Source organism: Pleurodeles waltl, chromosome 1_1, assembly GCF_031143425.1.
Source record: "Pleurodeles waltl isolate 20211129_DDA chromosome 1_1, aPleWal1.hap1.20221129, whole genome shotgun sequence".
Lineage (NCBI taxonomy): Eukaryota > Metazoa > Chordata > Amphibia > Caudata > Salamandridae > Pleurodeles > Pleurodeles waltl.
The window spans coordinates 841824751-841839130 of record NC_090436.1 but is presented as its reverse complement, the minus strand read 5'-3'; the positions used below and the strand labels follow the sequence as shown (position 1 = coordinate 841839130).

Genomic DNA, 14380 nt, shown 5'->3' with positions numbered 1-14380 from the left:
CTGTTATGGCACTTCTGCGGGTGCTGCCTGCTTCTGAGAGGGCTCCTTGTCTTGCTCGACGCCCCCTCTGTCCCCAGACACAATTGGCGACATCCTGGTCCTTCCTGGGACACAGCAGCATCCAAAAGCCCTAACCGCACGATTTTCAGCTAGCAAGGCTTGTTGGCGGTCTTTCGGCGGGAAAACACTTCTGCACGACTCTTCACGACGTGAGACGTCCATCCTCCAAAGGGGAAGTTCCTAGCCCTTGTTGCTCCTGCAGAATCCTCAGCTTCTACTGTCCAGTAGCAGCTTCTTTGCACCCACAGCTGGCATTTCCTGGGCATCTGCCCATCTCCGACTTGCTTGTGACTTTTAGACTTGGTCCCCTTGTTCCACAGGTACCCTTGACTGGAAATCCATCGTTGTTGCATTGCTGGTTTGTGTCTTTCCTGCAGAATTCCCCTATCAAGACTTCTATGTCCTTTGGGGAACTTTAGTGCACTTTACACTCACTTTTCAGGGTCTTGGGGTGGGCTATTTTTCTAACCCTTACTATTATCTAATAGTCCCAGCGACCCTCTACAAGGTCACATAGGTTTGGGGTCCATTCGTGGTTCGCATTCCACTTTTGGAGTATATGGTTTGGGTTACCCCTATCCCTATGTGTCCCCATTGCATCCTATTGTAACTATACATTGTTTGCACTGTTTTCTAAGACTATACTGCATATTTTTGGTATTGTGTACATATATCTTGTGTATATTTGCTATCCTTATACTGAGGGTACACTCTGAGATACTTTGGCATATTGTCATAAAAATAAAGTACCTTTATTTTTAGTATATCTGTGTATTGTGTTTTCTTATGATATTGTGCAAGTGACACTAGTGGTACTGTAGGAGCTTCACTCGTCTCCTAGTTCAGCCTAAGCTGCTCTGCTAGGCTACCATTATCTATCAGCCTAAGCTGCTAGACACCCTATACACTAATAAGGGATACCTGGGCCTGGTGCAAGGTGTAAGTACCCCTTGGTACTCACTACAAGCCAGTCCAGCCTCCTACAGGGAGCAACCCCTTAGGTAAGGGTCGCTCCCCTGGGGGGGTAATTTTTTTTAGGCAATTTATGCCCCCATTGGGGGAAAGATCAGCCTAATTTTGTTAGGCAAATCTGCCCCAAAAGGGCAGGAAACCACTAGACACCAGGGATTTTTGTTTTGCGCCAATTTCACACAAGGGTCTCAACCCCTTAGGCAAAGGGTCACTCCACTGGGGAGCAAATTTATTTTAGGCCATTTCTGGACCCTTTGGGGTCAGATTGGTGTATTACTATGAGGCCAACCACTTAGGCACCAAGGATTGGTGTGTGTGTGTTTTGTTTGGGGGGCAGCCCCTTGGGCAAGGGTTGCTCCCCATGAAGGCACGTTACTGTTGGCCATTTCTGCCCCCTTAGGGGCAGATCAGCCTATTTTGGAAGGCCCATGTGCCCCATGGGGGGGGCAGAAAGCCCACCAGAGACCAGGGAAGATTTGTTTAAAAATAAAAGAGGGTCATACCCCCACCCCAAATAAATGGGGACATATTTGTTCTGCCCACCGGTGGGCAGATGGAGCAATTACCCCCGGTCCATTCCCAGGGGGTCAGAAAGCCTACTAGATGCCAGGGAATAAAAACAAAATAGTGGGGTTGTAGCTACCAAACAGTATGGGCATGGCTATGCCCCCTCCCCAACTGAAGGGGGTAACAGTCTTTCAGCTCTCCCCTGCACACTAAAATATCTTATCCTACGGCAAGCAAGAGGACATTTGATTATTTTGGGTTTTGGTTTTACATTTGGGCCATGAGAGCTTGTCTAACTCTCAAAATCACCCCATTTGGAATAGTAAGGGCTGAACTTTTTGGACTTTGGGATGCTGCCATGTAGAAAAATCTGCGAGACCTAGACACATCGGAGAACTAAACATCTGGGTGAGTCCAGGGTGGTGTGCTTTCACATGTGCTCAGCACCATTTTCTTACTCACAATGCCCTGCAAACCTCCAACTTTGCTTCAAATCACACATTGTTCCCACATTTTTGTGATGGAACCTTCTGGAATCTGCAGGAATCCACAAAATTCCTACCACCCAGCATTGTTGCGTCTATAGCTATAAAAATTCTGCCCCACTTCCCAGCCTAAACTTTCAAACTGCCCTTAAGAACCCGCTTTGGTTCCCCCTCATTTTCGACATATTTTTGGCTCCTCCCTGTCACAGGCACTTGGCCCACATACACAAGTGAAGTATCATTTTTACAGGGAGGCTGAGGGGAATGTTGGGTGGTAGGAAATTTGAGCCGGTGGCCTGATCCCACACATAAATGTGGCAAAAATATATTTTTTTAGCTAAATTTGAGGTTTGCTGAGGATTCTGAGTAAGAAAACACTGGCGGATCCATGCACATCCACCTCCCTGGACTCCCTAAGGTGTCTAGTTTTCAGAAAGGTTTGGATTTGGTAGGTTTCTCTAGATGGCTGCTGAGCCCAGGACCAAAAAAAGCAGGTGTCCACCCCATAAAAACAGGTAGTTTTGTATTTGATAATTTTGATGTGTCTACATAGTGTTTTGGGGCATTTCCTGTTGTGGACAGTAGGCCTACCCACACAAGTGAGGAACAATTTTTATCGGAAGACCTGGGGAAACGCTGGATAGAAGGAAGTTTGTGACTCCCCTCAGATTCCAGAACTTTGCAGCACCAAAATGTGAGGAAAAAGTGTTTTTGTTTTTTTTGTGCCAAATTTTAAGGTTTGCTAAGGATTCTGGATAACAGAACCTGGTGAGAGCACCACAAGTTACCTCATTCTGGGTTCCCCTAGGTGTCTAGTTTTCGGAAATGTCCAGGTTTGCTAGGCTTTCCTAGGTGCTGCATGAGCTAAAGGCCAAAATCCACAGCTACGCACTTTGCAAAAAACAGGTCAGTTTTCTTTGGGACAATGTGATGCATCCATGTTGTGCTTTGGGGCATTTCCTGTGGCAAGCACTAGGCCTACCCACACAAGTGAGGTACCATTTGTATCAGGAGGCTTAGGGGAATGCTGGGTGGGAGGAAATGTATGGCTCCTCTCAGATTCCAGAACTTTCTATCACCGAAATGTGACAAATAAGTGTTTTTTGCCACATTTTGAGGTTTGCTAAGGATCCTGGGTACTAGAACCTGGAGAGAGCCCCACAGGTTACCCCATCTTGGGTTTCCCGAGGTGTCTAGTTTTAAAAAATGTATAGGTTTGTTAGGCTTCCCTAGGTGCCGGCTGAGCTAGAGGCCAAAATCCACAGCTAGGCACTTGTGATGTGTCTCTGTTGTGTTTTGGGGCATTTCCTGCTGCGGGCACTAGGCGTACCCACACAAGTGAGGTACCATTCTTATTGGAAGACTTGGGGGAATGCTGTGTGGAAGGAAATTCGTGGCTCCTCTCAGATTCCAGAACTTTCTATCACCGAAATGTGAGAAAAAGTGATTTTGTCCACATTTTGAGGTTTCCTAATGATTCTGGGTAACAGACCCTGTTGAGAGCACCACAAGGTACCCCATACTGGCTTCCCCTATGTGTCTAGTTTAAAAAAATGTATATATTTGCTACTTTTCCCTAGGTGCCGGCTGAGCTAGAGACCAAAATCCACAGCTAGGCACTGTGCAAAAAACAGGTCTGTTTTCTTTGGGAAAATGTGTTGTGTCTATGTTGTGTTTTGGGGCATTTCCTGTTGCGGGCACTAGGCCTACCCACACAAGTGAGGTACCATTTTTATCGGGAGACTGGGGGGAATGCTGTGTGGAAGGAAATTTGTTGCTCCTCTTAGATTTCAGAACTTTCTAACTCTAAAATTTGAGGAAAAAGTGTTTTTTTTTGCCAAATGTGGAGGTTTGCAAAGGATTCTGGGAAACAGAACCTGGTGAGAGCCCCACAAGTCACCTCATCTTGGATTCTCCTAGGTGTCTAGTTTTAAAAAATGCACAGATTTACTAGGTTTCCCTAGGTGCCAGCTGAGCTAAAGGCCAAAATCCACAGCTAGGCACTTTCCAAAAAACATGTCAGATTTCAATGTAAAAATGTGATGTGTCCATGTTGCGCTTCCTGTCGCGGGCATTAGGCCTACCCATGCAAGTGAGGTACCATTTGTATCAGGAGACTTGGAGGAACACAGAATAGAAGAACAAGTGTTATTGCTCCTTGTCTTTCTCTACATTTTTTCCTTACAAATGTAAGACAGTGTGTAAAAAAGGCGTCTATTTGAGAAATGCCCTGTAATTCACATGCTAGTATGGGTACACCGGAATTCAGAGATGTGCAAATAACCACTGCTTCTCAACACTTTATCCTGTGCCCATTTTGGAAATACAAAGGTGTCCTTGATACCTATTTTTCACTCTTTATATTTCAGTAAATGAATTGCTGTATACCCGGTATACAATGAAAACTCATTGAAAGGTGCAGCTCTTTATTGGCTCTGGGTACCTAGGGGTCTTGATGAACCTACAGGCCCTATATATCCCCACAACCAGAAGGGTCCAGCAGACGTAACAGTATATTGCTTTTGAAAATCTGACATTGCAGGAAAAAGAGAGTAAAATGTGTAGATAAACTGCTGTTTTTTTCACCTCAATATCAATATTTTTTTTATTTCAGCTGTTATTTTCTGTAGGAAAACCTTGTAGGATCTACACAAATTATCCCTTGCTGAATTCAGAATTTTGTCTACTTTTCAGAAATGTTTAGCTGTCCGGGATCCAGCATAGGTTTCACACCCATTTCTGTCACTAACTGGAAGGAGGCTAAAAGCACAAAAAATAGTAAAAATGGGGTATGTCCCAGTAAAATGCCGACATTGTGTTCAAAAATGTGTTTTTTTGATTCAAGTCTGCCTGCTCTTGAAATCTGGGAAGGTGGTGAATTTGATGCCATTTCAGGGAACAAAAACACAAGCTTTCTTCTGCAGACCTTTTTTCCCATTTGTTTTGTAAAAAAAACAAAATGTTTGCTGTATTTTGACTAATTTCTTGGTCTCCTCCAGGGGAACCCTCAAACTCTGGGTACCTCTAGACTCCCTAGAATGTTGGAAAACAAATTCGCAAATTTGGCATGGGTAGCTTATGTGTACAAAAAGTTATGAGGGCCTAAGCACGAACTGCCCCAAATAGTCTCAAAAAGGCCTGGCACCTGAGGGGGTTAAAACATCATTCGGTCAATATATTGCAGCCAAGTTGTAAAATGACCTTGAGATGCCCACTTATCCAGATATATGAGTAGTGCATCACAAAGAGTCCAATGACAGTAATGTTACCAAAAGTGTGGTGACCATGGTTAGCTAATTAATATTCAATTTACTAATCATTCTAATAGAGTCAAAATGCTGCCACCCTAAGATAAACATTCACTCCTCGATTTCTTATCTTCCAGCATCTTTTACATATGAAGCCGACTTTAAGGAGAACTGATTGCACCTCAGCTATGATATGTTTACATAGCCACCTCACCAGGTTACTTCAGTATCAGACTGAGCCTCTCTATCCAAATATTACTGTAGCGAAGTCCAAATGTCTCTAGGCTTGATGCGGCTTGATTGCAGCATCACAAAACAGTCAGCTGATTTGAATCCATGCTACGGTCTTGGGCAGAGGAGCCTTCAGCCACGCCATAGCCACCCTTTGCTACATATTCTAATAAAACAATCATAAGGGATAGTCCAGAGCTGAGGGATTATCACAGGGTGACAGTGCCTGCATGTGTAGCAGGGAACATGGTTGCATCCAGTTATGTAGCACTATGAAGCCAGGCAGGTGGAGCACAAGGGTACTCACACAGTGGCAACAACCACCCAAAATAGTGAGCATAAATGTCAAGCTTCAATGTCCAGTAGCCATTGCATTCGGGCAGACCCAACAAACTCAGTTCAGGAGAAGTGATGAAACACCCAAGGCCAGAAAAGTAGGACATGCCACAAGACCTGTACTTCTGTGCTGCCAACAGAAGCGTATCATTGCAAAGCAAGGCTGCCAACATAATTTCCAAAGTGGTGGTAGCTCTCCTGGTTAATATGTGTCCTTCAAGCCTGGGAGGCACAATGGCAGCAGTACAGCTGCTCTGCAAATCCAGCACCCTCAGGCAGATCTGAGCTCGAAGTGCAGCCCAAACCAGTCAAGGCTGCTAAAGCCAAATGAGGTTCCACCATCGGCAACTCACCTTTGAATTCTGGTCTTCAGTGCAGTGTATCACTGTGATTTCAGGCACCAGAAGCATGGTTGGGGGATTATAGGTGCAGATGGATCGAGGAACCCTCTCTAGTTCTGAACTTTTGAAGTATACATCCAAACAAAGTTCGACGTTTTTGAACCATTGTGAGTGGTAACATGCATCCTGAGGGTATGGACCCATACAAAGGCTCCAAAAGCATGCATTGGTAGAGATTCTCTGTAAACTTTAGCAGCTCATATGGCCTGCTGGTTACCATTTGCTTTGGCATTTTCTTTTATAGTTCAGTATATAGGGGCAATGTTGCACATCTTGTGCTAGTGAGTGGGACAAAACACTTGTAGCCTCAGTGAGCCAAGAAAAAACCTTTGGTGTTATTAAAATGAGCAATGGGAGAAAAGCGGACCCTCACTAATGGGATTAGTTTATTATTTGAATTCAGCATCAGAAGACAGTCTACACACTAGGCATACTTGGGTGCAAAAAAAATAAAGACAACATTGCCAACATAGAAAGATTCACATAAGTGTATCCTGGCATCAGATTACATTTTTACAGTTGATTCATAGTGAACTCAGCTTTTTTCCTTGCACCAGGTCCATGGACTCAAACTCGGGTCCACAGATTCAACATGTCTAGCAATCAGGGCTGGACTTCCTCTAATTCCTCAGACCTGTGGCAGAATATGCTGATGTTTGACTTTTTAAAGGGCAATTGGCGCTGGTAGCATCTGCTGGTAATAAACTCCAAACAATGCAGACAATACTCAGAAGGACCTGCAGGTCCATATTTTACACCTGGGTCTGCATTTGACAAACAAGTGATCTGTACTGGGGAGATAGAGAAGCCTGAGAAAAGCATAAGGGATTGCATTGTTTTTCAATTGTTTCTGCATCCATCAAGTAAGAAGAACTTGAATGTCAGGGCAGTTACCTGCAACCTTTGTGACCAGGAAAGATACCAATCACTCAATAAAACCGGACGTCGAAGCATGAGAGGGAGAACATGAGATGCAGGTGGCAGCGATCAACTACTGAAGCAGAGGAGGATGAAACTCTGCCAAGTGTTCCTGCAGCGGTCCTGAAGCATGGAAAAACAGAGAACAATATGCACCTCAAAAAGACCTAACTGTACTGCTTAGAATGCAAGAACAACAGATGGTGCAGAGAACAAAACTAAAATATTGGGAACAAAAAATGAAAAAACATTATAAAGAGTTGCATCAGGGAAAAACTTCGAAGCGATGGTTGCCACAAAAGGTCCAAACTTAAGTTAAAAAACAACCTAAAAACACAACAACACAATATCACCCCAAAAACACCAAAGAGTTTCCTTTGAGAACTACTAACAACAATCAAATAAACAACTTTTCTCTATTATATCTTAGGCCCTGCACAGTTGACCAAGGCTGCCCTTTGCAGCCCTGTGGAGCAAGAGTTGTCCTGTCCTATCTTTTAATGTGTAGCGCTCTCTGCCCCAACCGCGGCGCCACCACAGTCATACATGAAATTACTATTTGAAAATTAAACTTAGTTTGTGAATTCCATCAAGATAGTAAATGTACACAACGGTGTAAGTTTACATTTGTTACTCAGGCCCTGGGTATGTTTAATCTTATCTGATATAATTGCTGGGTGACAAAAAATCAAGAAAACAGATAAACACCGTCAGTTTTGTGATGGAACATTGGAGCACATCATTTTGGACTTACTCAAGTTAGTAAATATTAGAGACCAAATTATTACTCTTTTGATTGCTTGACTAAAATTTAAAGATGAGTGGGAGCAGCCTGGAGTTCAGGCTAATTTACTGAAGTTAAATTTTAGGAATGACTCAGCAGTAGACATTCGTTCTTTTAATTTGGCTTTGTCAAGGTATTAGAAGACAGCAATAGGACTACGAAGAAGTGAACTATTTAAAAGAAAGGTTAACTATGTTTTGACATAAAGTATGACTGTATAATTGTACTATTGGATGTGTTTAACACTGCAGATGTGGATAACCTTTAATGTAAAACATTCATGTTACTACCATGTGATTGTTTCCATATTTTGTTTAAAAAAAACTGAGTATAAAAAATTAAAATGATCATAAAACAAAATACTGTAACTAGTTTCTAGCTTGCCACGGGTGTTTTTCCTACTCTCACAATGTGCATTCTGACAGCTTAATGCTGTTGTAAATCTTGGAACTATATGTAAACAGTCAATTAATGTGTATTTTTCATATGGGGCAAAGTAGACACTGGCGTCATGACATTACTTGAAACCTAACGGATTCCTCCACAGTGTGAGCAACAGCCCTGACAACCTAGACAACACCTTCACAAAGTGAACTGTTTCCTCAGAGTAAGAAGAAGACTTTTATTCGGTATGAAAAAATTCATCCATTACAACAAATAAACACCAATACAATTGTTAATATAACAGTAAAACCATATATAGTAAAAACATCCATCAAAAATATAAACATCTAAAACCTAATTCATAGAAAACAGTAAGATCATTGAAAAAACTCTACATTGTTACGCCAAGTAATAGCTCCCTTCAGGAATGATCCCAGGCCCTTCCACACCAATACATCAGAGGCCATTTGCAACCACATAAAAGCAGGACGATATTGCACGAAACCCTTGGGCCTTAGGAGAGGTAATAGAAATTGAGTTCTAAACAGTGCATAAAAACACAAAACAATGTAAAATGGGACAGGGTCTGTTGGGACAACCCATCACAGGGGCAAGGTCTAATAGATTTTTCCCCTTACTGACCTAGCGGGAAGCACAGATTACTTCTAATGATCCCCAAACGGAATCGAGTTATAAGAGACCTTTCCCTCACATCCTTTATCTCTAAGAGATAGCGCTCAGGACCCACACACATCTTCAACATGATAAAATCCCTGATCAATTTTTTCCCTAAGGCCTCCCCCTCCCTCTTGGTCTCCTGGATTCTCAAAATATTGTCCTTAGCCCATTTCTTATCACAACTAGTCAGGCCCTCAGGGTAGTCAAACAAATCAGGCCGCCCCAGATCATGAGCCATCTTCCTTATGTGCGTCAACCAGGGAATATTATTTGCATTGTCGCAAGCCAAACAATCCCTTAAGATATCCCTATTAAGAGTGGCATGTTCGTTACTCCAGATTGAGATCCATAGCAGAAGGGGAGCCAACTGGATAGTGTCCTGCACACACTCAAGATCCAGTTCCAGATGAAGGCAAAAACCAGGGATACTTTTTCCAACTCCCAAAAGCCTTCTACAGAACCGATTTTCTTCCACCGTAAGGGCTCGGGTATCCCTATACCCCACAGTGCCGCACCATACAGCAGGTCAGGGAGGCATTTCCACCTATAGATTTCAAGCAAAGGCTTGATAGGTTTACTACCTACCCTTACAGCAAAGTCAAAAGTCGCACCAACTGTTGCATGAAAAAGCACACCCCTTCTGGCAATACAGGGTTTCCAAGATCCTTTCTCATCAAAAATGACTCCTAAGTATGGAAACTCATGGACCCTGCTGATAATTTGATCTTCCACCCTTAGCTCCCCCACCCTGCTTAGGGGTCTTCCACAAACCATAAAATGTGATTTCTTAAAATTGACCTCTAAACCCAAAGCTGACATAAAGGAGGCATAAGCTCTAACTATTTCACGGAGACCATTCATTGTGCGGGCCATAAGGACCGCATCATCAGCGTACGTCAGCACAGGGATATCAATACCATTCACCTTTGGGACATCCCTACAATGTTCCATCAAAAATCCAGACAGTCCATTTGTATGTAGGAGGAACAAAGTAGGAGCCAGAACACACCCCTGGCGAACACCCCTTGAAAGCTTAAAAGCCTCTGAGCATTCCCCATTAGGCCCCACCCTCACATTTGGAATCGTCCCAGAATGGAGATATCGGAGCAGCTCTACAATATTAGGATCCAACCCTAACTGATTTAACCTCTCCCTCAGAGTAAGAGCATCATTGGCTTTTTTGAGCATCAGTAACCATTACTCAGTGTTTGGGATTTTGTGAAGTATTCTATTATACTTGGGCCGCACCCGCAGCAGACTGACATGCACATAACGGGCACATATATTTTCTGGACTCTTTCACTCTATAGCATGACCAATTCTAAAATAAAATATTTCAATCCTTCCTTTTAAGAACAGCCTATAAATACTACATCTTTCTTTCCCACTCTGCACTCTCGGCTGATGTGAAACTTTTTGCCAACGCTTTATGAACCCCCATTATGAAATGACTATTTAATCTGTGTAAAACGCTCCCAACATAATAGAATCTTATCTGAAAAAATAAATACTTGCCAGTTTTTTAAAATATTTGTAAATATGATTTACGGTAACATTGCTCGTTTCACAATTTTTTTGGCTGAAGGTTTTCATAACATTTCTAAAGGCTGTATGATCTTGAACAAATATATACGCATGAAGGGCTATTAACACGTGTTCACCTTATAAGGCACTCAAAAGGTATCCCATACAGATATACCATAGCATTACTGTCAGCCATTTCACCAAGCGACTGGAGGGGTTGGATCACAAAACTTTTATGAATGGTGCTCTTTCATGTCTTTTGTGGTAACTTGAGGCAGTCATTTGTGCAAATACCTTTTATTAACGTAGTGCGACAGGGACCTTTGTGCACATTTGTGAGGTGGGAGTTTGTTATGGATGTGTTTTGTTGTGCTGCATCACTTGAGTTCGATGTTATGTTTTTACTGTTTTATTGTGCGCTGTTGTGTTTTGTGTTATGTTGGTTTGTGTGTTATTGTTTTATGACCTGTCATTTACTGTAACTATGTCAACAAATGCAGCTACATTTCCAGCCCTAAACAGCAACTACCTTTAAAGCTCCTGTCACAAGCAATCATGTAACACTGCCTTATGTGGTAAAATAGCACTGCTCCAGCTCTTAAACTATTAAAGACACATCTCAGTCCAAATATGTGGCATTGAATGGGTGTTAAATTAGTTCTTGTAGTGTTCACTGTAGGTGGCATGGCCCTAGTGTTTTTTTATATACATCTATTTATGGTTATTTTCAATTTCACTCCCAGATATTTACTGGTATGATTACAAATAAGTACAGCCATTAACTTGGAAACATATTTTTCAAGTAATGTTATTTTGATCTCCAACATACTTGTTTAGGTAGTCCACTTGGGTAATTTTTTCAAAGATTGAACATTACTTTACCTTCTTTGTAGGCAGCATTAATTTGTTTAATCTCTCTGTTGGTCTTTGGCACCAGGACTTCAATCAGAGTATTTTCGTCTGTTCCTAAACCCTAAAGAAAATGAAATGGCGACAGTTAATTTATCAGACACTTCATACAACAGTCTCAAAAAAGAGTTAGGGCCTCATTTATTTAGATTTAAGTGCATGGCGTTATTCCTCCAAAAATGTGATGGATAGTCTATCTGCCATAATACAATCCCATTATAGCCTACGGAGATTGTAACCCGGTAGACAGGATATCAGTCATATTTGTGACGGAGTTACCCATCTTCCAAACTCTAAATCCGGCCCTAAGTTAGAACACCTGAACATAACTGCAAAAGGAAATATAACTGCAGAAGGAAAAGCTAAAACAACCTTGGACCTCTGTAGGTCCTCATCCTAAGTAAATCAGAGGATGACCACTGGTCTCAATACCGCTCCTCTCAACTGCAAAATGTACCATGTTCAGGAACATGCCAACAAGATTCTAGGGACCAAATGACCTTAAACATGCCAACCAGATTCTAGGGACTAAATGGCCTTTATGACATTGAGGTATAGACAAAAACAAAACGCGGTAGAATGAAATGTGATTCCATGGACTTATACTCCTGTTTATGGCAGGAGAAAAATGAGTGTGGAATTACAAACTACATGTGGTGTTGTTTCTGTTAAATGTCGGATCCCCTCTTGTTATTGCAGAGACACAGTTCATGATACAGGCAGTGTCTCTCCCAGAGATTAAATCTAATGCTCTTTGCAGACAGAACTCCTGTTTCTTTTCTCTCAAACTAGCCAATGTGATATGTAGGTCTAACGTTACCAAAGACCTTTTCATTTTACTAAAATTAGATGTATAATATACTGACTTAAAGGGGCTTTCATTCAGCTCTCTGCACACATTGGTCCGTTGCGCCAGTCCCATTTTACTTCAACCCACGACAGTATACTGAGTGGGGCAATGGGTCAGCCTACTTAAGCAACTGATTAACTTTACTTGCTCTTTCACAACGTGCACATTCACATAGTAGGTAGTTCCTTTAGTGCCAGTGTTTTTGATTTTACTTTATAATTATTTTAGTGTTGCCTTTGTGTTTCCAGCCTGATGTGATAGCAGGATGCTTTTGATGTACCCAAGGCACGTTCCAGCCTTATAAGTTCCTGTCTCTTTCCAATGGTCTCGTAAATTGCTTTTGGAATACTTTTTGTTTATTGTACTACTGCTGTTTCACAGCATTACAGATCATGCCCGTTTGAAATTGTTCTGCCTTCTTTCTTGCTGTCTTTCTTTCATGCCCTTTTTCTCAACCAAAGGCAAGAGGCTATCAGCCAATGCCAAACCAATTAGCTTTTATTAGGTTAGTGCTAGCCAAGACCTTTTGTTTTTTACTAACATTATGTATATAAATAATTACTTATAGAGGTTTTCAGCCAGACTTCATCCATTGGCCTGTGGTTGTTAAATCATATTTGCCAAGGGGAAATGCATCAGCCATCTTCAGCCATTGACTGACTTTACTACAAGTGTAGCATATTGCCCTTTCACAGGAAGCAAATCCACACACAAGACGATCCCTTCAGTGCCATGGAGTTCTACGCTAATGTGTGCCTTTTTGGTATCTAAAACAATGTTTTCCTTCAATCAGTGTTTTATCTTACATCAATAAGAGCCTAGTAGCTTTCTGAACAATAATGTTGTGCTAAAACCATGACAAAACAAAACAAAATAAAACCTGCCAAAGGGCTAGTTTATAAATGGAGGTGAAGAATGGGTGAGCTTTCATGGCCTGTTTTGTTGTTTTTTTGTGCTGCACCACTCAAGTGAAATGTTACGTTTTGACTGTTTTATTGTATCCTGTTCTGTTTTTTGTTATGTTGTTTTGCGTGTTATAGTTTAGACATGTTATTACTGTAAATATGTCAACAAATTCAGCTACATTTCCAGCCATAAACTGCAACTACCTTTCTTGTTTCTGTGACAAGCAATAATGCAACACTGCCTTAGGTGATAAAATAGCCCTGCTCCAGATCTTCAACTATTAAAGAAACACCTCAGGCCAAATATATGGTATTGCATGCGTGTTAAATTAGTGCTTTCACTCTAGCGGGCATGGCCCCCAGTGTTGCTATATTCATCTATTTATGGTTATTTTCCATTTCTGCTCCAGATATTTACTGGTATGGTTCGAATAAGTTCAAAAATTAGTTTAGAAACATTATAATTTTCAATGAATGTTATTTTAATCTGTTATCTGTTTGGGTAATCCACTTGGGTAATTTTCCAAAGATTGAGCATTACTTTACCTTCCTTGCAGGCAGTGTTAATTTGTTTAATCTCTCTGTTGATTTTTGGCACCGAGACTTCGATTAGATTATTATCCTCACATTGCCCCCTCACTACCCATATTTTCTCTAAAACGTTAACACACTTCTAGTTTCACTTTCCTGGGGCACTTCTGCATTCAACCTTTGGCTGATATTGCTTTTGTTTGTTTCAGTACAGGAGGGGCAGTTACTTGCCCTGGTCTGCTCAGGCCTCCAGACAAGCTGCAGGTCCAGAGGCCTGAATGGTCACAATGTGTTTGCCTACCACGTAAACTGCTACTGTTCTTAAGAATGCCCTAGTAACGTGAAGTTATTAAATAGGAATGGACCATGGACGTTCATTATGAAATTAATAGCGTATTTAATTTCAGAGCACTGGGCATGGACATGATCTGCAATAATGCATTCAAGGTACCTTCCAATTGGTGGCCTTTGCATCTCCTTCTTTCTCTTGCACTGTGTGTGTTTTCCCTTGTGTCTTTTCCTCAGACATATGTATCCTGATCAATAAAGTTCCAGTGCAAACAGTGATACATTATTCGTTTGCATAATTCACAATTTAAGGCTAAAGACTGCTGCACTTAATTATTCTGCTAGACATCATGCCACTCATACACTGAA

At 41.7% G+C, this 14380-nt stretch overlaps 1 protein-coding gene across 2 annotated transcripts in view; it reads right to left on the bottom strand.

The window, feature by feature from the left end:
- The window catches only part of LOC138288004 (annexin A1-like), a 196537-nt gene that overhangs the window by 67980 nt on the left and 114177 nt on the right, over positions 1-14380 (bottom strand). For both annotated transcript variants that reach the window (XM_069229095.1, XM_069229103.1), the window contains one exon: positions 11411-11501. In XM_069229095.1, coding sequence (XP_069085196.1) covers positions 11411-11501 — 91 coding nt within the window. The remainder of the gene's footprint in view (positions 1-11410; positions 11502-14380) is intronic.